General features: G+C 46.5%; 1 protein-coding gene across 1 annotated transcript; it reads left to right on the forward strand.

The window, feature by feature from the left end:
• The first annotated feature begins 244 nt into the window (after window positions 1-244).
• On the forward strand, window positions 245-27,414 carry LOC126291530 (serine/threonine-protein phosphatase 6 regulatory ankyrin repeat subunit A-like). Its single transcript, XM_049985032.1, has 2 exons — window positions 245-318; window positions 25,993-27,414. The coding sequence occupies exons 1-2, from the start codon at window positions 259-261 to the stop codon at window positions 27,412-27,414; spliced, it is 1,482 nt and encodes a 493-aa protein (XP_049840989.1). The 5' UTR covers window positions 245-258.

Consider the following 27,414-nt stretch of genomic DNA (forward strand, 5'->3'; position numbering starts at 1 on the left):
GAACTGCGCCTTGCTTGTGTTAAATAGCAGCATTTTACATTAACGTAAGAGGAAATTTGTTTCTTACATTAATCTAGAATGCTATTATTTTTCCAATCTCTTCAGTTCTATACAGTTGCTGATTCGCAGCCACGTTTAAGATTTTCTATTATTATTCCCTATTTCGCAAATTTGACTGAATTCAGCACTGTGTTGGCACTAATTAACGATGATTTTATCTTTTCTGTCTAGGCTGGTGTGTCTATCGTCTGCGCAGGGATGTCTTTAGAACAGTATAATAAAATCCTTTATGAAGGCGCAATCTTTTTTAATTCTGAGGTAAGTTCAGTCTAGTGATTAATGTGTTCAATCCTACGATAATAATATATTTTATGTTGAAGAACCTTGTCGCTCACTGCAAGATTAACGCACCTGTAATATCTCTCTGTGCTACCATTATTGCAACACTGGTGCAAGCTCCCTACGATGGTCGCAGAACGTAACACTCACTCCATCTAAATAAAAGCGTGAGAGCACGTTGCGGATATTTGCTTGGTGTCCGCTCCTACTCGTGGTTGCGAGCAATAACATACGCTGACTATCAGTCAAGTGCTAATGCACTTTTATACAGTGTGTTAATGGCGTAAGTACTGATTTTTCTACTAATGACTGAGGGTGGCACACTTAATTTGCAAACTATTGCCTACATCTGTTCCGATTAGTACCTCCAGGTATGTGTGGCATAAACAAGCCATTAATGCTCCATCAAATTTCGCGTGTGCAGCCGCCTACATTCAGTTTCTTCTTCTAATATTTCGGCTGTGTAACGTTCAGCTATGTTCAAAGTGAGCCGAAGGACTAACAACCTAGCCCTGAGTCCGTCCTTTTGAACCTGCGGACCGCACCTTGCACATACGGCCACAGAGCCGTCGGAGGCGTTAATCAGCGGCAAGGAAGTGTAATATCCATGAATTATGTCTGTGGTTGTGCAGTCGATCCACACTACGATGTCGATGTTTCGCTCTGAGCTTCACAGTCGCGACGTCTTTGTAGGTTTATTAGGGGAAGTGCTGGATTCCGTAGTTCAAATGGTTCAAATGGCTCTGAGCACTATGGGACTCAACTGCTGTGGTCATTAGTCCCCTAGAACTGAGAACTGCTTAAACCTAACTAACGTAAGGACATCACACACATCCATGCCCGAGGCAGGATTCGAACCTGCGACCGTAGCAGTCGCACTGGATTCCGTGTCTTATACAAACTGATGCCTTTATCTTTATTGACTGAATTCAAAGCCAAGCGCATTTCAGTTGCCTCATTCACCACCAAGTCTCATAAAGATGCTATAGGCGCAAGAATTTCGACGTTTTCCTGCAGCATAGAGTGACCGCTCTGAATAAAGAGTTCTGCCACAGGGATTTATTTGGCTGTTGAAGATGTGTGTACCTGTGGGGTTCCGCACATCTCTTATAGACAGAACGAAACGTCTTTCGATGTATGAGAGGCAACATTCACAGGGTATCTTATAAGCTCCGGCCCTCGGAGCATTAAATAATCTTTAATAGCACCCAGAATGGTTCAAATGGCTCTGAGCACTATGGGACTTAACATCTGAGGTCATCAGTCCCCTAGAACTTAGGACTACTTAAACGTAACTAACCTAAGGACAATACACAACACCCAGCCATCACGAGGCAGAGACAATCCCTGACCCCGCTGGGAATCGAACCCGGGAACCCGGGCGTGGGAAGCGAGAACGCTACCGCACGACCACGAGATGCGTGCGCACCCAGAATGCTACTGTCTTTGGTCGAGAACGAAAAATCACATTTACTTTGCGCTGGAAGAGAATCCGTCCTACTTTTGACATTAGGCTTGCCACACACACTATGTCATGAAAAATATCTGGACACCTGGCTGAAATGACTTACAAGTTCATGGTGCCCTCCATTGGTAATGCTGGGATTCAATATGCTGTTGGCCCACCATTAGCCTTGATGGCAGCTTCCACTCTCGTAGGAATACGTTCAGTCGGGTGCTGGAAGGTGTCTTGGGGAGTGGCAATCCATTGTTCACGGAGTGGTGTACTGAGGAGAGGTATCGATGTCGGTGGGTGAGGCCTGGCACGAAGTCGGCGTTCCAAAAGATCCCAAAGGTGTTGTATAGAATTCAGGTCCGAACTCTGTTCAGGACAGTCCATAAGAGGTATGTTATTGTTGCATAACCACTCTGCCATAGGCTGTGCGTTATGAACAGGTGCTCGATCATGTTGAAAGATGCAATCACCATCCCCGAATTGCTCTTCAACAGTGGAAAGCAAGAAGGTGCTTAAAACATCAATGTATGCCTGTGCTGTGATAGTGCCACGCAAAAGAACAAGGGCACTTCCATGAAAAACACGACCAAACTATAACACCACCGCCTCCGAATTTTACTGTTAGCATTACACACGCTCTCAGATGACGTTCACTCCGCATTCGCCATACCCACAACCTGCCATCGGATCGCCACTCCATACAACGTTTTTCCATTGTTCAGTCATCCACTGTTTACTCTTCTTACACCAAGCGAGGCGTCGTTTGGCATTAGCGGCGTGATGTGTGGCTTATGAGCAGCCGCTCGATCATGAAATCCAAGTTTTCTCACCTCCCGCCCAAATGTCATAGTTCCTGCAGTGGATCCTGATGCAGTTTGGAATTCCTGTGTGATGGTCTGGATAGATGTCTGCCCATTACACATTACGACCCTCTTCGACTGTCGGCGGTCTGTCAGTCAACAGACGAGGTCGGCCTGAACGCTTTTGTGCTTTACGTGTCACTTCACGTTTCCACTTCACAATCACATTGGAAACAGTGGACCTAGGGATGTTTAGGAGAGTGGAAATCTCACGTGCAGACATATGATACAAGTGACACCCAATCACCTGACCACGTTCGAAGTCCGTGAGTTCCGCGGAGCGCCCCATTCTGCTTTCCCACGATGTCTTATGGCTACCGAGGTCGCTGATATGGAGTACCTGGCAGTGGGTGGTAGCACAATGCACCTAATATGAAGAACGTACGTTTTTTGAGGTGTCCGATTACTTTTGATCACATAGTGTATGACAGGAAAGTCTTGAACTTAAATCTTTTTGTGTCTTGTGCATTGCTTAAGGCCACCTATGGTTTCATTCGTAGTGCCTTACGTATCTCTTAGGAGAAGACCTGTTGGCCTCAAAAACTCTCTCCAAGTGTAGGAGCTCGTCCTGCGGAATGCTCTCGTCAGCAATGATTAGTGTTTTGCGAACCAACGTTCTGACAACAATCTTCGTCCGGAGAGGATGTTGGCAGCTATTTGCAGGTAAACATTAATCTGTGTTTGTCGGTTTCCGATATTCTGTACGTTCCAAGGTCCCTTTGCGCAACTCAGCAAGACATCCAAAAATGGAAGGCATCTCTCCATTTCAGTTCCCACTTCAAACTTTATTTGTGCGAGAAAGGAGATGAGATGCCTTAAAAATTGTTGTAATTCATCGTCTACAAGGGACCAAACTTCAAGAGAGCTTTGAAGACAGCGGGTCACCTCCATGTAAGAAACGTAAAGCGCTTCGAAACAAACCGAAGATGGTCCTAAGCAGTGCGGAAGAAGACACAGAGAAATTTAGATCCATGACTTTCCTGTTGTACGTGCCTGGGCTACCGTAAAATGATAGGACGGATCCGCAGCAGGAACAAAGTAAAAATAATTTGTCATCCACTGAAGAAAGACTCTTGGGTTGTGTTAAATACACTATTGGCCATTAAAATTGCTACCCCAAGAAGAAATGCAGATGATAAACGGGTATTCATTGGACAAGTATGTTATGCTAGAACTGGCATGTGATTACATTTTCACGCAAATTGGGTGCATAGATCCTGAGAAATCAGTACCCAGAGCAACCACCTCTGGCCGTAACAACGGCTTTGATATGCATGGGCAATGAGTCAAACAGAGCTTGGATGGCATGTACAGGTACAGCTGCCCATGCAGCTTCAACACGATACCACCGTTCATCAAGAGTAGTGACTGGCGTGTTGTGACGAGCCAGTTGCTCGGCCACCATTCACCAGGCGTTTCCAATTGTTGAGACATCTGGAGAATGTGCTGGCCAGGGCAGCAGTCGAAAATTTTCTGTATCCAGAAAGGCCCGTACAGGACCTGCAACATACGGTCGTGCATTATGCAGCAGGGATCGAATGAAGGGTAAAGCCACGGGTCGTAACACATCTGAAATGTAACGCCGACTGTTCAAAGTGCCGTCAATGCGAACAAGAGGTGACCGAGACTTGTAACCAGTAGCACCCCATACCATCACGCCGGGTGATACGCCAGTATGGCGATAACGAATACAAGCTTCCTATGTGCGTTCACCGCGATGTCGCCAAACACTGATGCGACCGTCATGATGCTGTAACAGAACCTGGATTCATCCGAAAAAACGACGTTTTGCCATTCGTGCACCCAGGAGTGCGAAGAGAAACATCTCCAGCGGACAGAAGCGATAACAGAATTTGCAAATAAACATGGAACTACTTCGCCAGACAACATGTCACAGTGTTCCACCAATCGGAACTCATACGACTGATGCAGCTCTCTTAGAATGAAATGATAAATAAATCAAGACCCTTAGCTGTCGACAGGCGTTGTTATACATAAACGGGAACAGTTAAAAATGTGTGCCCCGAGCAGAACACGAACCCGGGATCTCCTGGTTACATGGCAGACGCTCTATCCATCTGAGCCGCCGAGGTCACAGAAGATAGCGTAACTGCCTAGATTTATCGCTTGCACGGTCCCTGTGAGACCCACACTCCCAACTTAATGTCCACACACTACACTTGTAGTGCCCCTGCCCACTGCACTCTTTACTCGCGGCAGACAGTCTTACCCCGGACATGTCCGAAAGAACAGATACCATCTTCATATAGACTCCTGGAAATGGAAAAAAGAACACATTGACACCGGTGTGTCAGACCCACCATACTTGCTCCGGACACTGCGAGAGGGCTGTATAAGCAAGGATCACACGCACGGCACAGCGGACACACCAGGAACCGCGGTGTTGGCCGTCGAATGGCGCTAGCTGCGCAGCATTTGTGCACCGCCGCCGTCAGTGTCAGCCAGTTTGCCGTGGCATACGGAGCTCCATCGCAGTCTTTAACACTGGTAGCATGCCGCGACAGCGTGGACGTGAACCGTATGTGCAGTTGACGGACTTTGAGCGAGGGCGTATAGTGGGCATGCGGGAGGCCGGGTGGACGTACCGCCGAACTGCTCAACACGTGGGGCGTGAGGTCTCCACAGTACATCGATGTTGTCGCCAGTGGTCGGCGGAAGGTGCACGTGCCCGTCGACCTGGGACCGGACCGCAGCGACGCACGGATGCACGCCAAGACTGTAGGATCCTACGCAGTGCCGTAGGGGATCGCACCGCCACTTCCCAGCAAATTAGGAACACTGTTGCTCCTGGGGTACCGGCGAGGACCATTCGCAACCGTCTCCATGAAGCTGGGCTACGGTCCCGCACACCGTTAGGCCGCTTCCGCTCACGCCCCAATATAGTGCAGCCCGCCTCCAGTGGTGTCGCGACAGGCGTGAATGGAGGGACGAATGGAGACGTGTCGTCTTCAGCGATGAGAGTCGCTTCTGCCTTGGTGCTAATGATGGTCGTATGCGTGTTTGGCGCCGTGCAGGTGAGCGCCACAATCAGGACTGCATACGACCGAGGCACACAGGGCCAACACCCGGCATCATGGTGTGGGGAGCGATCTCCTACACTGGCCGTACACCTCTGGTGATCGTCGAGGGGACACTGAATAGTGCACGGTACATCCAAACCGTCATCGAACCCATCGTTCTACCATTCCTAGACCGGCAAGGTAAATTGCTGTTCCAACAGGACAATGCACGTCCGCATGTATCCCGTGCCACCCAACGTGCTCTAGAAGGTGTAAGTCAACTACCCTGGCCAGCCAGATCTCCGGATCTGTCCCCCATTGAGCATGTTTGGGACTGGATGAAGCGTCGTCTCACGCGGTCTGCACGTCCAGCACGAACACTGGTCCAACTGAGGCGCTAGGTGGAAATGGCATGGCAAGCCGTTCCACAGGACTACATCCAGCATCTCTACGATCGTCTCCATGGGAGAATAGCAGCCTGCATTGCTGCGAAAGGTGGATATACACTGTACTAGTGCCGACATTGTGCATGCTCTGTTGCCTGTGTCTATGTGCCTGTGGTTCTGTCAGTGTGATCATGTGATGTATCTGATCTCAGGAATGTGTCAATAAAGTTTCCCCTTCCTGGGACAATGAATTCACGGTGTTCTTATTTCAATTTCCAGGAGTGTAGTTAAGGGTAACCGGCCGTTGATCTTCTTCTGTGCTGGATGCACTCGCATTGCCCGAACTCTTACGGGACTCGGTAAGATTGTCTGCCGCGAGTAATGGGCACGGACGCTACGAATGTAGTGTGGAGACATTAAGTTGGGAATGTGGGTCTCACGGGGAGCGTTCAAGGAATAAGTCCCTGCAGTCGCGCTATCCTCTGTGCCCTCGGTGGCTCACATTTGCCGGCATGTGTGGCTGGATTGAAGAGTTTTTAGCAAACTGAACACAGCATGTTGTTATCAATGGAGAGACGTCTACAGACGTTAAAGTAATCTCTGGCGTGCCGCAGGGGAGTGTTATGGGACCATTGCTTTTCAAAGTATATATAAATGACCTAGTAGATAGTGTCGGAAGTGCCATGCGGCTTTTCGCCGATGATGCTGTAGTATACAGAGAAGTTGCAGCATTAGAAAATTGTAGCGAAATGCAGGAAGATCTGCAGCGGATAGGCACTTTGTGTAGGGAGTGGCAAATGACCCTTAACATAGACAAATTTAATGTACTGCGAATACATAGAAAGAAGGATTGTTTATTGTAAGATTATATGATAGCGGAACAAACACTGGTAGCAGTTACTTCTGTAAAATATCTGGGAGTATGCGTGCGGAACGATTTGAAGTGGAATGATCATATAAAATTAATTGTTGGTAAGGCGGGTACCAGGTTGAGATTCATTGAGAGGGTCCTTAGAAAATGTAGTCCATCAACAATGGAGGTGGCTTACAAAACACTCGTTCGACCAATACTTGAGTATTGCTCATCAGTGTGGGATCCGTACCAGATCGTGTTGACGGAGGAGATAGAGAAGATCCAAAGAAGAGCGGCGCGTTTCGTCACAGGGTTATTTGGTAACCGTGATAGCGTTACGGAGATGTTTAGCAAACTCAAGTGGCGGACTCTGCAAGAGAGGCGCTCTGCATCGCGGTGTAGCTTCCTCGCCAGGTTTAAAGAAGGTGCGTTTCTGGATGAGGTATCGAATATATATCTTCCCCCTACTTATACCTCCCGAGGAGATCACGAATGTAAAATTGGAGAGATTCGAGCGCGCACGGAGGCATTCAGTCAGTCGTTCTTCCCGCGAACCATACGCGAATGGAACAGAAAAGGGAGGTAATGACAGTGGCACGTAAAGTGCCCTCCGCCACACACCGTTGGGTGGCTTGCGGAATATAAATGTAGATGTAGATGTATATGCTGTATTACTACGCCTGTAGACAGCTTAGGATCTTGATTTATATACCATTTCATCATATGATTGATGTAGCACTGCGACGACGTGACTTTATAAGCACGCTTAGACCGTCAGACCGGCTTTGTTTACCAAGTACTAGGAACAACTTCTGCCAGTACTTACGCTGGCCGTATAACTTTATTCACTCGTCGTAGCATTGTAGTAGCACGCTGTATTTTCTATTTGTAGTGTAGATTTTGGTTAGTATTTTCTTCCACTGTCTGGTTTCTTATCTGGTTTGCCACCACAAGAGTTGTGAGCTTTTTTTCTGTTTGTTTTTGCGTTTAACACTTGGTGTAAGCGAAGAAGGCGTTTTTCTTTAATCATAATAAAGTATGTTCAAATTGACTGTTAGTTCTTACCTGTCAGCCGCAGGACACTACAGGTTTCGTGATCATCAATCACGTAATTCAGAAAATATTCAAGATAACGTAAGTGTGCATAAGTTCCAGTGGCCATTAGTTCAATTACGAGGCACTGCTCTCGTCTAGAGACGCCAAACCTTCTCGCGGAGAGAGTTGGCGCCACCCCCAGGGATCGCCAAACCTGTGCGTGGGTGGGCCCAGCTGACTCTCCGCCGCAGAGCTGAGCGACCGACGGAATATCTGGCCAAATTAAGTTGGTTGCAGCGACCTTTTGCCATCAGAGGAAGCACGCAATGTGGTGAGGTAACGAAACTGCTGAGACATGCCCTCTCGGTCTCAGTTCATTGCTGCTCTCTTCAGGATTCACTTCATGAGTAGCAGTTGCTCAGTGTTTTCCGCCATATTCGCGATACATTTTTTGTTTTGTTTTCATCAATCTGGAAGCAATCTTGCACAGGTACGTTCAGTTTTAGCCAAGACGTCCGCGGTAGAATGCCTATAGAACAACCGTACGTGGTTAAATTTCAAATACGCGAGTTTCACCGCGATGGTTTAGCTGCGTGGTATCAACAATTCCAGAGCGGTAGTCTCCATCGCACCGCGTCTGTCTGTGTCCTCACACTGAGTGTTTGCTCATGGCTCATTACCTTTGTTTGTTGCTCAGTCATCTCAAACTAACTGCGTCGATGTTCGCTCTAGCTGTTGGACTAGTTATCATTATTTCTCTTGTGTCTTCTGTGTTTTCATTCCTGTGTAATACGGATTTGTGGCCTAGCATATTCCCACTATTCTTTGTACTGAGGCTGCCTCCCATTTCTATGTGTTTTCAAGAATATATATAGTTTTACTTCCCCTGTTCGCATCACTAGTTAACTCTGCTCGGTAATTGAATTCCCTGCTGGACGTGAAGGAGTCTGGTGCCATCACAGTCCACGCTACAGGACACCGCCAGGTGAGGTCGTATTAATCGGATGGGTGAGAAGGCAGTAACAGGCGCAACACATCGATTTTACACTCCCCTAAGCGCAGTAATGCTTACCATGTATAGAGGGTGTTAGGTGTATAGGAACAGCTAGTTCGATAGTTGGTACCTTAAAATGTATTCACTCCAGAGTGCTAATTCTTTTTCCTCAGCGCCTAAAAGTCTTCCAGTAAACACGTCACGTATCTTATAACACGATTTTTTTGCACAGCCGGAACTGTGCCACTAAGTGGACTCCGCCTATCAGTATAGGCTTCCCGTGTTGTGTCCACGTGTCCACACTTCAATACGAGACCTACTGTACAGCGAAAAATAAACATTAATAGCTTGCACCTTCATGTTTTCGCCGACCGCTTTGGCAGAGCGGTTCCAGGCGCTTCAGTCAGGAACCGCGCTGCTCCTGCGGTCACACGTTCGAATCCTGAATCGGGCATGGATGTGTGTGGTATCGTTTAGGTTTACGTAGTTCTAAGTCTAGGGGACTGATGACCTCAGATGTTAAGTCCCATAGTGCTTAGAGTCCATTCATGTTTCCATGTCGCAATGACTGCTCTATTAATTTTCATGTGTGTGCAGGTGCATAAATTCAGTTTCATTTTCTTCTAATGTGTATTTTGGCTGTGTAACGTTCAGGCACCTTCAGAGTGAGCCGAAAGACCGACGCTCCAGCGCTCGCTCCGTCATTTTAAACTCGCGGACCGCGCCTTGCGCTTGCGGCCACACATGCACAGGCGCCACAGACGTTTCTCGCCGGCAAAGAAGTACATCGTGCTTGAATTAAATCTCTGGTAGTGATTCGACCCATGCTGTGATATCGCTTCACTGTCGCGACGTCTGTAAGTTTATTACAGAAAACGTCGGATTCGATGATTCATCGAAGCTGAAGCCGCTATCTCTACTAATTAAATTTCACACCAAGCCAATTTCAATTGCCTCTTTCACCACCAAGTCCCATGAAGTTCGTAAAATTTAGACCATACCGTGCTACATAGAGTGACAGCTATCGATACACCCGGTAATTCGTACGGCTCAAGTATCTGCACCTGGCATTATCCCCCATTACATGATTTGTAGCATACCGGTGCGGCCGAGCGGTTCAAGGTGCTTCAGTCTGGAACCGCTCGACCGCTACGGTCGCAGGTTCGAATCCTGCCCCGGGCATGGATGTGTGTGATGTCCTTAGGTTAGCTAGGTTTAAGTAGTTCTACGTTCTAGTGGACTGGTGGCCTCAGACGTTAAGTCCCATGGTGCTCCGAGCCATTTGAACCATTTTTGAGCCATCAGTACAGTGTTCCGTCTAAGCTGCTTTATTTGCCTCTAAAAGACGGGTGTACCTGCGACGTTCCGTAAATGTTCTGTGGACTGCACGGACAGTCTGTCCGATAGATGAGTGGTCACATTTGCAGCGTGTCTTCCGGAGCATCAAATCATACACTATTGGCCATTAAAAATGCTACACCGCGAAGATGACGTGCCACAGGCGCGAACTTTAACCGACAGGAAGACGGTGCTGTGATATGTAAATCATTAGCTTTTAAGAGCAGTCACCCAAAGTTGGCGCCGGTGGCTACACCTGCAACGAGCTGCCATGAGGAAAGTTTCCAACCGATTTCTCATAGACAAACAGCAGTTGACCGGCGTTGACTGGTGAAACGTTGTTGTGATGCCTCGTGTAAGGAGGAGAAATGCGTACCATCACGTTTCCGACTTTGATAAAGGTCGGATTTTAGCCTATCGCTATTGCGTTTTATCATATCGCGTCAGTGCTGTTTGCGTTGGTCGACATCCAATGACAGTTAGCAGAATATGGAATCGGTGTGTTCAGGAAGGTAATACCGAACGTCGTGCTGTATCTCAAGGGCCTCGTATCACTAGCAGTCGAGATGACAGGCATCTTATCCGCATGGCTGAAACGGGTCGTGCAGCACGTCTCGATTCCTGAGTCAACAGATGGGGACGTTTGCAAGACAACAACCATCTGCACGAACAGTTCGACGACGTTTGCAGCAGTATGGACTATCAGCTCGGAGACCATGGCTGCGGTTACCCGACGCTGCATCACAGACAGGAGTGCCTGCGATGGTGTAATCAGTGACGAATCTGGGTGCACGAACGGCACTGATAGTCCATATGCTCTTACGTTGTTCATTAAACGACTGTGGGGGGACTGTATCAAACGCCTTGCGGAAGTAAAAAAAAAAAACGGCATCTACCTAGTAACCCGTGTCTATGGCCCTCTGAGTCTTGTGGACGAATAGCGCGGGCTGGGTTCCAAACGATCGTCATTTCAGAATCCCATGCTGATTCCTGCAGTGTAGATTTGTAATCTCCAGAAAAGTCATTATACTTGATCATAATGCGTGTTCCAAAATTCTACAACTGATCGACGTTATAGATCTATATCTGCAGTTCTGCACATCTGTTCCTTCTTGAAAACGGGGATGACCTGTGCCCTTTTCCAATCCTTTGGAACGCTACGCTCTTCTAGAGGCCTGCGGTGCTCTGCTGCAAGAAGGGGGCAAGTTCCTTCGCGTACTCTGTGTGCAATCGAACTGGTATCCCATTAGGTCCAGCGGCCTTTCCTCTTTTGAGCGATTTTAATTGTTTCTCTATCCCTCTGTCGTCTATTTCGATATCTACCATTTTGTCATCTGTGCGACAATCTAGAGAAGGAACTACAGCGCAGTCTTCCTCTGTGAAACAGCTTTGGAAAAAGACATTTAGTATTTCAGCCTTTAGTCTGTCATCCTATGTTCCAGTACCAATTTGCTCACAGAGTGTCTGCACATTTTCTTTTGACCCACCTACCGCTTTGACATAAGACCAAAATTTCATACGATTTTCTGCCAGGTCAGTACATAGACCTTTAATTTCGAATTCGTTGAACGCCTCTCGCATAGCCCTCCTCACACTACATTTCTTTCTGTGTAATTTTTGTTTGTCTGCAAGGATTTGGCTATGTTTATGTTGGCTGTGAAGTTCCCTTTGTTTCCGTAGCAGTTTTGTAACTCGGTTGTTGTACCACGGTGGTTCTTTTCCATCTCTTGTGATCTTGCTTTGCACATACTCATCTACTCCATACTGTACGACAGTTTTGAACTTTTGCCACTGATCCTCAACACTATCTGTACTTGAGACTAATCTTTTGTGTTGAGCCGTCAAGTACTCTGGAATCTGCTTGTTGTCGCATTTGCTAAACAGAAAAATCTTCCTACCTTTTTTAATATTTTTATTTACGTCTGAAGTCATCGATGCAGTAACCGCTTTATGATCGCTGATTCCCTGTTCTGCGTAAACTGTTTCAAATAGTTCGGGTCTGTTTGTCACCAGAAGGTCTAATATGTTATCGCCACATGTCGGTTCTCTGTTTAACTGCTCAAGGTAGTTTCCAGTTAGTGCACTTAAAAACATTTCACTGGGGTCTTTGTCCCTGCCCCCCGTTATAAACTTTTGAGTCTCCCAGTCTATATCTGGTAAATTAAAATATCCACCCAGAACTAGAACATGGCAAATCTACTCGAAATATTTTCCAAATTTTCCTTGAGGTGTTTTGCCACAACAGCTGCTGTGCCAGGGGCCTATAGAGACATCCAATTACCGTGTTTGAGCCTGCTTTAACCGTGACCTTCACCCAAATTATTTCACATTTCCGATCTCCGTCAATTTCCGTCGATACTATTGCTCTTTTTATCGCTATAAACACGCCTCCCCCTTCAGTGTCCAGCCTGTCTCTGCGGTATACAAATACACAGAATATTCTGATAAATAAGAGCAATTGTAACGTAATTGACAGTCATGTAGTAGATCTGTTTGTGGGTCTGTGTGTCATTGGTAAACTGCTACATTACAAACCCAAATCTCTCGGGTTCGATCCTCGCTTAGTTCATAAACTTTTCGTTTGTCTTTGCTCACTTCTTACACAGGTGGCAATCTTTTTTGATGCGAAAAATGCCAAGTTGGTGTGTGGTTCGCAGTCCACGTTAAACTATATGTCCTGCTACAATTGATTGTGTAAGCAGTTCAAAGGTCGGAGGAAATTACAGGCATACCGACAATAACAAGAACACGCCTAGGAGTGCATTTGCGGTGTTCAATACAATCTTCAGACGGATGCCTGCCTTACTTTTTACTTTCAGCTTATGGACTTAAAACTTTTAGCTTTTACGAACTGCAAATTCTGCAGTTGAAAGACAGAATCTTTCGGGGATGTTAGGAGAATGTGGCAAGGTCTCCGTAGCTGTCCAGGCCTATGCCATTACGAAGAGAGAGAGAGAGAGAGAAAGAGAGTGAGGGATAATTACGGCCGCATTTACAACTACAGATTCTAACTGCTCATAGAGTTACGAGTTTGATGGTAGTATGCACACAGTAGTACACAAATTAATTAGAAAATCGACGAATTTAATCTTCTTGCTTATAAATTGTAACTAGTTTTCTTAAGTCAACTGAAGCCACAGGAAGGTTTCTAACATAAAGGAATATCATATGGCAGTAGCGGAGCCATTCTAGTCGTACTGGCCACTTATTGCTAGAGGGCTTGCACAACCGACACGCAAGATGGGTTGCCAACTCATGTCTGTGATGCAGCGTCAGTGGTAAGCGCAGCCATGGTCTCCGACCTGATAGTCCATTCTGGTGCAAACGTCGTCGAAGTGTTCGTGCAGATGGTTGTTGTCTTGCAAACGTCCCCATCTGTTGACTCAGGAATCAAGACGTGGCTGCACGATCCGTTACAGCCATGCGGATAAGATGCCTGCCATCTCGACTGCTAGTGATACGAGGCTGTTGCGATCCAGCACGGCGTTCCGTATTAACCTCCTAAACCCACCGATTCCACATTCTGCTAACAGTCATTGGATCTCGACCAACGCGAGCAGCAATGTAGTGATACGATAAACCACAATCGCGATCGGCTACAATCTGACCTTTATCGTGACGGTACGAATTTCTCCTACTTACACGAGGTATCACAACAACGTTTCACCAGGCAACGCCGGCCAACTGCTGATTGTCTATGGGAAATCGGTTGGAAACTTTCCTCATTTGTAGGTGTCGCCACCGGCGCCAACCTTGTATGAATGCTCTGAAAAGCTAATCATTTGCATATCATAGTATCTCCTTCTTGTCGGTTAAATTTCGCGACTGTAGAACCTCATCTTCGTGGTGTAGCAATTTTAATGGCCAGTAGTGTACTTTTTGTTTGTGTCTAACAGTTTCCCCGCAAACACGTTACATAATTAAATACATGACATTTTTATGTTTTGTTTGTACAGTCTCAAATGTCCACAAAGTAGATTAAGTCTCTCATTGTAGACTTTCTGTCTCTGTATTGCTTTTATGTTACACATCAATAAATGACCTGCTGTCAAAGCGAAAATGATCATTAACGTTTTATGTGTGCTATCTATACGTGGAGGTAGTAACGAACCTAAAAAACATAGTACTCCTAATAGCCGCAATTACTAGTTGAAATTAAGTAAATACTGGTGTAACGTTGTTCAGTACAGTGTCCTCAGTCATTATAGGAGTAAAAAATGGCTCTGAACACTATGGGACTTAAGTTCTGAGGTCATCAGTCCCCTAGAACTTAAAACTACTTAAAACTAACTAACCTACGGACATCACACACATCCATGCCCGAGGGAGGATTCGAACCTGCGACCTTAGCGGTCGCGCAGTTCCAGACTGAAGCGCCTAGAACTGCTCGGCCAACATTATAGGGATATCTGCACTTATAACTATAACACCCTACATAATAAATCCATCAATTTAGTTTAAAAGTAATGCTGTTTAAATGCTCATTACCAAAGGTAGGAATGGACACTGACTGAAATTAATAATGTGCCCTCTCGATTTTGTTTGCATAGAGTGAATCTTGTGCCATACAACCCTCTAAATTTACTTCGGTTACTATTGTTATCATTTATGAATATATTATGTAAGTATTATATTTCCATCATACACAACAAAGGTAGGAATGGACACTGACTGAAATTAATAATGTGCCCTCTCGATTTTGTTTGCATAGAGTGAATCTTGTGCCATACAACCCTCTAAATTTACTTCGGTTACTATTGTTATCATTTATGAATATATTATGTAAGTATTATATTTCCATCATACACTACAATTGAAAATTAATAAAATGTCAGCCTCAAACTCGTTTGTGCGTGTGTTACCTAGTAATCTGAGACTAATGCAACATTGGTAGGTAGACTTTCTACAGGAGTGTTGCTTGCATTTCAGTAGCACGTGCCGACGAATCGGTGTGTTGCAATGGTTGGTTTCCAGCAATTAACTGGAGACTACGACCATTGCATCTCCGCGACTATGGCCTGGCTAGATTTCCATTAACTCCAGCTAACGGTAGTCATTTCTCATGGCAACCGAAACCTTGAGAGATCTCCCAGTTCCCTAGTGTTGTGCAACATTTGCTGTGGTACTATGTATATATCTGATAGGCTCAGCTCGGATTCTTTGTCTCGCCATTCATTTTACTTGTTAGCAACTTTCCATAACACGTCGTTTTACACACATTTGAGAAAAATGTTCCATTCTAAACGTTCCGTTTAACCTTGAGAAATGTTTAGTTTGCCAATAGCTGTAAAACTACGTGCCCTGTTTGGTTGTTAACTTCTCAGTCCCTTCGACCAACTTCACTTTAGAAAGTTTTGACCTGCAGAAGGAAACATGCTGTGAATGTCCATGTGTTACCTCTGGCTTTTGCAATAGCTGGCAACAATAAGGAACGGTGACTTCAAAAATGGTTCAAATGGCTCTCAGCACTATGCGACTTAACTTATGAGGTCATCAATCGCCTAGAACTTAGAACTAATTAATCCTAACTAACCTAAGGACACCACACACAGCCATGCCCGAGGCAGGATTCGAACCTGCGACCGTAGCGGTCGCTCGGCTCCAGACTGTAGCGCCTAGAACCGGTACGGGGACTTCCCAGGCCAAACAGTGTCTCTCAGTGTGTCTCAGTGTGTCTGCAATGGGCTTGTGCGGGTCACCTTGAGAAGCTATAGCACACTCGTAGCAAACTCCTCCATAACAGATGGTATGCCAACTTGATTACAGATGACAAGCTGAAACTGCAGGCCTGAATGTGAGTCATACACAGCAATGTACCTTTTCCTTGTGACAGCTCTATTTCTTGAACACATGTGCAATTCTGCATATGTCATAGGAAATATTGTATTTTAAAGTGTTTCTGTTTAGCAGTGCTGGCATTCGACATCACTAATTTATTTGAATGGGGAAATTATCAGATTGCAAAAACCGAAACGACAGGTCAACAGTTCTAATACCTACCCTGGCTGCCCATCTTGCTGTATGGAAACAACTGCGCCTTCCCGTAGCAGCTCCTGAGCTGCTGACCAGCCTCATAGCTCGCTTTCACACAGCTGTACACAGTTCACTACATTATGTCGGCTATTAATTATGTCTATTTAGTGAAAGCTTTTTCATATCTGTAAGACCACTTGAGCGCTTTATTGCACGGACGTTTGTCTCGTTATGTCCCCACTTTAGCTGCGATCTCCAGCTAAAATTGCGGCTGTTGGGGGTGCTAGCCAAAGATGCTCGCAATTGGTGGCTGTCGTCTTGTATTCAGGCAAGAAACTAAATGCAGTAAAAACAAAAAAAAGGATAAAATAAATTGTTTCCTAATTATTGTGAAAAACGGTGTGAAAACTGATGTATCATCTCAAAATGTGGATGTGATCTACATGTTATCTGTTTGATTCGATACTGATTCTGATTTACTCCACTTTATGCTTTTCTCGTTTATTTCGTGTCATGCGAATCTGTACCATCAGATGCAGTAGAGTTCGATAGCTTAGATACTATATTGTTGTTGATGTTGTTATGGTCTTCAGTCCTGAGGCTGGTTTGATGCAGCCCTCCATGCTACTCTGTCCTATGCCAGCTTCTTCATCTCCCAGTACCTAGTGCAAAATACATCCTTCTGAATCTGCTTAGTGTATTCATCTCTTGGTCTCCCTCTACGATTTTTACCCTCCACGCTGCCCTCCAATGCTACATTTGTGATAACTTGATGTCTCAGAACATGTGCTACCAACCGATCCCTTCTTCTAATCAAATTGTGCCACAAACTCCTCTTCTCCCCAATCCTATTCAGTACCTCCTCATTAGTTATGTGATCTACCCATCTAATCTTCAGCATTCTTCTGTACCACCACATTTCGAAAGCTTCTATTTTCTTCTTGTCCAAACTAGTTATCGTCCATGTTTCATTTCCATACATGGCTACACTCCATACATATACTTTCAGAAACCACTTCCTGACACTTAAATCTATACCCGATGTTAACAAATTTCTCTTCCTCTGAAACGCTTTCCTTGCCACTGCCAGTCTACATTTTATATCCTCTCTATTTCGACCATCATCAGTTATTTTACTTCCTAAAGAGCAAATATCCTTTCCTACTTTAAGTGTCTCATTTCCTAATCTAATTCCCTCAGCATCACCCGATTTAATTTGACTACATTCCATTATCCTCGTTTTGCTTTTATTGATGTTCATCTTATATCCTCCTTTCAAGACACTGTCCATTCCGTTCAACTGCTCTTCCAGGTCCTTTGTAGTCTCTGACAGAATTACAATGTCATCGGCGAACCTCAAAGTCTTTGTTTCTTCTCCATGAATTTTAATACCTACTCCAAATTTTTCTTTTGTTTCCTTTACTGTTTGCTTAATATACAGATTGAATAACATCGGGGAGAGGCTACAACCCTGTCTCACTCCTTTCCCAACATCTGCTTCTCTTTCATGCCCCTCGACTCTTATGACTGCCATGTGGTATCTGTACAAATTGTAAATAGCCTTTCGCTCCCTGTATTTTACCCCTGCCACCTTCAGAATTTGAAAGAGAGTATTCCAGTTAACATTGTCAAAAGCTTTCTCCAAGTCTACAAATGCTAGAAACGTCGGTTTGCCTTTTCTTAATCTTTCTTCTAAGATAAGTCGTAAGGTCAGTATTGCCTCACGTGTTCCAACATTTCTACCGAATCCAAACTGATCCTCCCCGAGGTCTGCGTCTACCAGTTTTTCCATTCGTCTGTAAAGAATTCGCGTTAGTATTTTGAAGCTGTGACTTATTAAACTAATAGTTCGATAATTTGTACATCTGTCAGCACCTGCTTTCTTTGGGATTGGAATTATTATATTCTTCTTGAAGTCTGAGGGTATTTCGCTTGTCTCATACATCTTGCTCACGAACTGGTAGAGTTTTGTCAGGACTGGATCTCCCAAGGCCGTCAGTAGTTCTAATGGGTTGTTGTCTACTCCCGGGGCCTTGTTTCGACTCAGGTCTTTCAGTGGTCTGTCTAGCTCTTCACGCAGTATCGTATCTCCCATTTCGTCTTCATCTACATCCTTTTGCATTTCCATAATATTGTCCTCAAGTACATCGCTCTTGTATAAACCCTCTGTATACTCCTTCCACATTTCTGCCTTCTCTTCTTTGCTTAGAACTGGGTTGCACCTGAGTTCTTGATATTCATAGAAGTGGTTCTCTTCTCTCCAAAGGTCTCTTTAATTTTCCTGTAGGCAGTATTTATCTTACCCCTAGAGAGATAAGCTTCTACATCCTTACATTTGTCCTCTAGCCATCCCTGCTTAGCCATTTTTACTTCCTGTCGATCTCATTTTCGAGACGTTTGTATTCCTTTTTGCCTGCTTCATTTACTGCATTTCTATATTTTCTCCTTACATCAATTAAATTCAATATTTCTTCTGTTATCCAAGGATTTCTAGCAGCCCTCGTCTTTTTACCTACTTGATCCTCTGCTGCCTTCACTACTTCATCCCTCAGAGCTACCTGTTCTTCTTCTACTGTGTTTCTTTCCCCCATTCCTGTCAATTGTTCCGTTATGCTCTGCTTGAAACTCTGTACAACCTCTGATTCTTTCAGCTTATCCAGATCCCATGTATTTAAATTCCCACCTTTTTGCAGTTTCTTCAGTTTTAATCTAAAGGTCATAACCAATAGATTGTGGTCAGAGTCCACATCTGCCCCTGGAAATGTCCTACAATTTAAAACCTGATTCCTAAATCTCTGTCTTACCATTATATAATCTATCTGATACCTTTAGTATCTCCAGGATTCTTCCATGTGTGCAACCTTCTTTTATGATTCTTGAACCAAGTGTTAGCTGCGATTAAGTTGTGCTCTGTGCAAAATTCTTCCAGACGGCTTCCTCTTTCATTATTAAGATACTATATTAAGCAAGCATTAAACTACGAATAATCTTTGCTCGGACGTGCCACCATTTATAGTAGAAATTTTGAATAATACAGCATTAAGTGTAAACTGATAATTAAGCGTGGGAGGACAGCTACTTCTCAATATAAAGCGAAATACGTTTTTAGTGCCATGTTATATTCAGTGATACAGACACGTCTTCAATTTCGACAACAGAGACACGTGTACAAAGCGACAGGCAATGAGTCTTTGGAATATCGTTTGCAAATGCTCGTCAGTTGTCTTCAGCAACTACAGAGTGGATGATATTTTCATTTAATAACTTAGTCATCATATATTTGTACTATTTGCATACTCAAAAACCAGAAGTGAAATAGTAAAATTCTTAGCTTTTGTGAAGGAAGGATTATACACTCCTGGAAATGGAAAAAAAGAACACATTGACACCGGTGTGTCACACCCACCATACTTGCTCCGGACACTGCGAGAGGGCTGTACAAGCAATGATCACACGCATGGCACAGCGGACACACCAGGAACCGCGGTGTTGGCCGTCGAATGGCGCCAGCTGCGCAGCATTTGTGCACCGCCGCCGTCAGTGTCAGCCAGTTTTCCGTGGCATACGGAGCTCCATCGCAGTCTTTAACACTGGTAGCATGCCGCGACAGCGTGGAAGTGAACCATATGTGCAGTTGACGGACTTTGAGCGAGGGCGTATAGTGGGCATGCGGGAGGCCGGGTGGACGTACCGCCGAATTGCTCAACACGTGGGGCGTGAGGGCTCCACAGTACATCGATGTTGTCGCCAGTGGTCGGCGGAAGGTGCACGTGCCCGTCGACCTGGGACCGGACCGCAGAGACGCACGGATGCACGCCAAGACCGTAGGATCCTACGTAGTGCCGTAGGGGACAGCACCGCCACTTCCCAGCAAATTAGGGACACTGTTGCTCCTGGGGTATCGATGAGGACCATTCGCAACCGTCTCCATGAAGCTGGGCTACGGTCCCGCACACTGTTAGGCCGTCTTCCGCTCACGCCCCAACATCGTGCAGCCCGCCTCCAGTGGTGTCGCGACAGGCGTGAATGGAGGGACGAATGGAGACGTGTCGTCTTCAGCGATGAGAGTCGCTTCTGCCTTGGTGCCAATGATGGTCGTATACGTGTTTGGCGCCGTGCAGGTGAGCGCCACAATCAGGACTGCATACGACCGAGGCACACAGGGCCAACACCCGGCATCATGGTGTTGGGAGCGATCTCCTACACTGGCCGTACACCTCTGGTTATCGTCGAGGGGACACTGAATAGTGCACGGTACATCCAAACCGTCATCGAACCCATCGTTCTACCATTCCTAGACCGGCAAGGGAACTTGCTGTTCCAACAGGACAATGCACGTCCGCATGTATCCCGTGCCACCCAACGTGCTCTAGAAGGTGTAAGTCATCTACCCTGGCCAGCAAGATCATCGGATCTGTCCCCCATTGAGCATGTTTGAGACTGGATGAAGCGTTGTCTCACGCGGTCTGCACGTCCAGCACGAACGCTGGTCCAACTGAGGCGCCAGGTGGAAATGGCATGGCAAGCCGTTCCACAGGACTACATCCAGCATCTCTACGATCGTCTCCATGGTAGAATAGCAGCCTGCATTGCTGCGAAAGGTGGATATACACTGTACTAGTGCCGAGATTGTGCATGCTCTGTTGCCTGTGTCTATGTGCCTGTGGTTCTGTCAGTGTGATCATGTGATGTATCCGACCCCAGGAATGTGTCAATAAAGTCTTCCCTTCCTGGGACAATGAATTCACGGTGTTCTTATTTCAATTTCCAGGAGTGTATTTATGTGGGAATCGTCTAATGAAGTGCTGAAATCCTGCGCTTATGTGACAGCTACAGCTTCACATATTGTTATGTGACAGTTACTTCCTACAGATATTGTTACAATTAATGAGTGGAGATTTACAGCCACAGATAAGTAAATAATTCCCATCGTATACTCATTTTGCCTAACTACAATATGGCAGCCGTGCAACCATAAAAATCTGGACTTACACAGAGGTTACAATCAATGAAAGAAGGTTTGAAGCCATGAAGATAGATAATACCTCATCATGTACAGTTTTTGCTTAACAGCGATATGACGGCGATGCAACAAGAAGAATCTTTTTATAAGTCACGATCAACAACAGATAGCATATGGTCACAATTAAGTACTTCTTGAATAAGTGCAATATCGCAGCGATGCAACGATAAGAATTAGCAGGCACACACACACAAGCTCTGTGTTGGAAGACGAGAGTTCTCCATCGAGACAGCACGCAGATCTATGATTCTCGTACCAACTCTTCGAATAAAAGTCACCTCTTTCACAGTGTTCCACTGCTTGAACAAATACACCAAAATATTTATATGCAAAGTCCTAGGATGTAGCTCTTCGTTTTTATTCCTGATTTATTTTATATTTCAAGTAAAAACACGCTTGCCTTACGCTAACAGTAAACAAAGATCAGACATTACGAAATAATTTTCTGAACGACCTCTTGCTACATGGAAACGGGTTTACAGATAAACATCACTGAACTACATCTACATCTCTATCTGCATTTATACCCAGCAAGCCAGCCAACGGTGTGTGGCGGAGGGCTCTTTACGTGCCAGTGTCATTACCTCCCTTTCCTGTTCCAGTCGCGTATGATTCGCGGGAAGAACGACTGCTGGAAAGCCTCCGTGCGCGCTCGAATCTCTCTAATTTTACATTCGTGATCTCCTCGGGAGGTATAAGTAGGGGGAAGATATATATTCGATACCTCATCCAGAAACGCACCCTCTCGAAACGTGGACAGCAAGCTACACCGCGATGCAGAGCGCCTCTCTTGCAGAGTCTGCCACTTGAGTTTGCTAAACATCTCCGTAACGCTATCAAGCTTACCAAATAACCCTGTGACAAAACGCTCCGCGTAAGGCGTTTTACAACCTGACCAGTGTTCAGACTTAGCCCATAATCTAGTTGGATACATAAACACCTGATCAGGGTGAAATAGAGGAATTATCTGTACCCGATATAAATAGAATATTTTATTTCCTGATTGTCGGCTATATCCGAACACTGATCGGAAAATGAAATTACACACATCAAAAAATTTTTTGCATCACCCCAGTTCCCAGAACTCCGCAACGTAGCCGTTGACTGTGGATAGTGTATCACAGACACAATCCCTTTGACTGTTCACAGATGTCACTAAACCCGCCCAAAGATGTAAACAACCATGCTCGAGCAGCCCCTATTAGAAGGAGGGGGTCCGACACCAGATCAGTTCGAGCCATTCCACCAGGAAGGAAGTGCAAAGCTCGTGTTGTCTGTAGTTCAACTATTCGTAGACGGTCAATTCAGCGGTTCGATCGCGTCCGCATTGTTACTTTGTGTCAGGAAGGGCTCTCAACAAGGGAGGTCTCCAGGCGTCTTGGAGTGAACCAAATGCAGGAGATACAGAGCGACAGGAACTGTCGATGATATGCCTCGCCCAGGCCGCCCAAGGGCTACTACTGCAGTGGATGACCGCTACCTACGGATTGTGGCCTTAGGAACTCTGACAGCAAAGCCACCATGTTGAATAATGTTTTTCGTGCAGCCACAGGGCATCATGTTACCACTCAAACTGTGCGCAACAGGCTGCATGATGCGCAACTTCACTTCCGGCATCCATGGCGAGGTCCATCTTTGCAACCACGAGTCCATGCAGCGCAGTACAGATGAGCTCGACAACATACCGAATGGACCGCTCAAGACTAGCATCACGTTCTCTTCACCGACGAGTGTCGCATATGCCTTCAGCCAGACAATCGTCGGAGACGTGTTTGGAGGCAAACCGGTCAGGCCGAGTGCCTTAGACACACTGTCCAGCGAGTGCCGCAAGGTGCAGGTTGACTGATGTTTTGGGGTGGCATTATGTGGGGCCGACGTACGCCACTGGTGGTCATGGAAGGCGCCGTAAAGGCTGTGCGATACGTGAATGCCATCCTCCGACAGACAGTGCAACCACATCGCCAGCATACTGGCGAGGCATTCGTCTTCATGAATTCGCGCCCCTGTGGTGCACATCTTGTGAATGACTTTCTTCAGGATAACGACAACGCTCGACTAGAGTGGCCAGCATGTTCTCCAGACGTGAACCCTACCGAACACGCCTTGGATAGATTGAAAAGGGCTTTTTATGGACGACGTGAGCAACCAACCACTCTGAGGGATCCACGCCGAATCGCCGTTGACGAATGGGACAATCTGGACCAACAGTGCCTTGATGAATTTGTGGATAGTATGCCACGACGAATATAGACATGCGTCAGTGCAAGAGGACGTGCTACTGGGTAATGGAGGTACCGGTGCGTACAGCAATCTGGACCACAATCTCTGAAGATCTCGCTGTATGGTGGTACAACAATCAATGTGTGGTTCTCATGAGCAATAAAAAGGGCGCAAATGATGTCTACGTTGGTCTGTATTCGAAATTTCTGTACAGGTTCCGGAACACTCGGAACCGAGGTGATGTAAAACTTTTTTTGGTGTGTGTATTTAAAAGTAGCAAATAGGGGCAAGTGTGTAAGCTTCCGTTTGACACTTATGCTGCGTCATTGTGAGACACCAAAATTATTATAAAAATGTCGCTTCATACATCTTCGAAGCGAATCTCCTCAGAGCCACTGAACTTCTGAGTCTTTACATTATGCACCATCTCTTGTGGTTATCAGGTGATAGCTGAAGCCACACTTCGCTACGTCATTGGACAGATCAGGGTCGAGATGGCCGCAGATCTGTGGCTGTACGTTCTACACAACTGAAGCAAGTGACTGGCAGCGAACATCCAGTAGGCAGCTTGTTCAAGAGCAACGTTTCTCCTGCACGACACGTCGCTGTCGCATGGCATTGCTCCAGGTCTCGCGAAGAGGCGGCTGGCTGACACACTCCTACGGAATGGGATCTTCATGTCTGCAAACTGTAGCTATTCTCTCTGTTTAAGCTTTTGAGGTGTTCTCTTTTCTTTTCCATTTTTAAGCCACCCTAAATTTCAGCTGCTGCATCGGTGGCTTCCAAGAAAGCACATCGCGTTCTGAACAACTTGCATTCCAGGTGATTTCCGGATATTGCCGATTTGCTACGCTGCCCTGTCGTACATAGCACCCACACTCCGATTCACGACTGCTAGCCTTCCAGTTTCACCAAAGAAGCTATCACCGCAATCACATCTAAGTTCGTAAACGCCTGCAGAACGGAAGCATCTACCGAATCCGTCAGGGTCCTCAGCAGATCTCGAATCTTGTGGACTCTCTGGAATATTGTCTTAACTGTACCGTGGCCCAGCGCCTTGCCTATGCGATATCTGACCCACCTCCGGTAAGATACGACAGCGACAGGAATTTGTTCCGGTCCATTGTTACGCCTTCACTGCCTGACACAGTTCATTTCACACCCAGCCGTTCAGTCGCCCTGAAGGGGACAGCTGCAAGGCAAGTCGAAACATAGCTTTTACAGTTTATTAGTGTTTAGGAGTGGTGTGACCTAACACTGAGAATTCTTTTCCTCTGAAGCAGCTAAATGGTGTTTCTTAGGAACCAAAATTTTTTTCATGAGTTTATGCTATCTGCTTAGCATCTTGCATCCAAAATATTCATACAAGTGGTGATCAAAACGTTTCCCTCTGAGGGCGTTGTTACAGCGCATGTGGAACGTAGCGTGACTGTCATGGTGGTATAAATCATTCCTTCTTCAGGCCACAAGTGGCCCATCGGTACCATCCGACCGCCGTGTCGTCCTCAGTTGAGGATGCGGATTGGAGGGGCGTGCGGTCAGCACACCGCTCTCCCTGTCCTTATGGTGGTTTTCTTTGACCAGAGCCGCTACTATTCGATCGAGCAGATTCTCAGTTGGCATCAAGAGGCTGAGTGCACCCCGGAAAATGGAAACTGCACATGGCGGCCTGGATGATCACCCATCCAAGTGCTGGCCACACCCGACACCGCTTAACTTTGGTGATCTCACAGGAACCGATGTATCCACTGCGGCTAGGCAGTTGCCTCATGCGAGTATATGAACACTGACATATAGGCAAGGGATGCGAGTTGGATTCATGGCTTTCAAACGTGCGTGCAATAAATGCTCAAATATGAAGAATTGCGACGTTACTACCAAATGCGTCCAAACAGAAACGATGAGCTATTTTTCTTTTCTTGACTGCGGAGGAACGAACACCGGTAGACATCTATTGGAAAAAAGGAATGTGTGTGTGGCATCATGTCCATCGAAACAACCATTGTGGAAAGCTGCCCCACATTCGGTGCTGATTGCGATTGGACACAAGACACCGGTCGATCTTGGAGGCCATCCTAATGCATTACGGACAACGGAGAGACGCTCGAGCACACTTCTTATAGCCCTTATCTCTCCCCAGGTTATCATCACGCGTCTGGTATCTTAGAAAAGTCGAAAGTTCCTCTCAGACAAGAATGTACGGCAGGGAGTTGCGGACTTCTTCCTGCAGCAGCAGGACACGATGTTTTAACAAGTGGGTATCTTCAACATGGTGCATCGGTAGGATGATAGCCTCAATTCTCATGGCGATTTTGGGTGATTCACAGACCAATTGTGGACTGTATGACCTTTGACCAGAATCTTTTCGATCGACTCTTATTATTTACATAGTTGGCATTATATTTCTGGTAAAGGACCAATGGCTGTACATATAAATACAAAAAATAATCACCAGTATTACTGTATTCATTCTAATGCCTCATTATTATTTACAGATCGTGAGGCTCCTTATGTTTAAAGTAGTAGACATGAAGAGAAATTCGACAACTGTTGAGTCTCCAGCATTGGTGATGCACCAGGGAGCCAGTGGAAGGAGTCGACTGGACAAGAGCAGAGGGGTGCCTCTTCGTGAAGAGAGGTTTGGCAACAGCGCACTTAAGCAGTTGACAACACCAGGCGACGGAGTCGTGCGCGGCAGTGCAGTTGGTGAAGCGACGCTGCACGAAGCGGCGAGAAGAGGCGACTGCGGACGTGTAAGACATCTGATCGAAGCCGGAGCCAGCGTCAATGCACAGAACAATCAGGGTGAATCAGCGATACATTTGGCAGCAAAATCTGATAACGTGGAATGTATAAAACTGCTACATTCTGCAGGTGCTGAAGTCAGTTTGCGAGACAAGAAAGGCAAAACTCCATTGCACTGTGCGGCAGCGACCGGCAGGGCCCAGAGTGTGGAGCTACTGCTGGAGGCTGGCGCAGACGCCCTCGCACAGGACTCCGAATGCTGCACGCCACTGCACGTGGCAACCATCAGGAGGAACGCAGACTGCGTCAGGTTGCTGGCCTATGCAGTCGCAAACCTGGAGTCGACAGACGCGAATGGCCTCACAGCGCTGCACTATGCTGCACGGAATGGCGACGAGGAGTGTCTGAAGCACCTGTTGTGTGCAGGCGCTCACCACAGCCCAGGGAGTGACACCCTGAACACACCTCTGCACCTGGCGGCGGACAGAGGTAACGCAGAGTGCGTGAGGCAGCTGGTGCAAGCGGAAGCGGACGTGACGGCGAAGAACGCCGACGGTTTCACGGCGCTGCACTTGGCCGGAAGGAGCTGCAACCCAGACTGTCTGAGGCACCTCCTGAAAGGAGGCGCAGACATCCAGGAGAGGGACGGTTTTGGTAGGACACCGTTACACTGGGCGGCGAAAGGAGGCTCTCCAGCCTGCGTCAGGGTACTGATGGACGAAGGAGCTGATGTGGACGAGAGAAATAACAATGGTGCCACTGCTCTGCACGAGGCGGCGCGCACAGCCAGGCCCGAGTGTGTCAGGGAGCTGGTGGACGCGAAGGCGGACGTGGCAGCGAGGAACGCCGACGGAAAGACGGCGCTGCACTTGGCCGCACAGAGTGGCTACCCAGATTCTGTGAGGCATCTCCTCGAGGCGGGCGCCGATGTCCAGGCGGTGGATGATGCCGGTAGAACACCGCTACACTGGGCAACAAAAGGAGGCTCTCCGGCTTGCGCCAGGGTACTGGTGGAGGCAGGAGCTGATACGCACCTGAGAGACAACAACGGTGATACACCACTGCAGTTGGCCGTCAGTTACAGTGACAATGAGATTATGAGGAGTATTTGGGATTCTGTACTGAATGTGGGAGACTGTTCCTCGAGCCCAGGGCAGGCACCGAACGAGTGA

This window comes from Schistocerca gregaria, chromosome 9 (assembly GCF_023897955.1).
Source record: "Schistocerca gregaria isolate iqSchGreg1 chromosome 9, iqSchGreg1.2, whole genome shotgun sequence".
Taxonomy (NCBI): domain Eukaryota; kingdom Metazoa; phylum Arthropoda; class Insecta; order Orthoptera; family Acrididae; genus Schistocerca; species Schistocerca gregaria.

What these genes read in the sequence shown, in the direction of transcription:
- LOC126291530 (XM_049985032.1), top strand. Translation starts at nt 259, where the DNA reads ATGTCTTTAGAACAGTATAATAAAATCCTTTATGAAGGCGCAATCTTT. An exon ending in CAATCTTTTTTAATTCTGAG is followed by an intron (nt 319 to 25,992) that starts GTAAGTTCAGTC and finishes TATTATTTACAG; the next exon opens with ATCGTGAGGCTCCTTATGTT.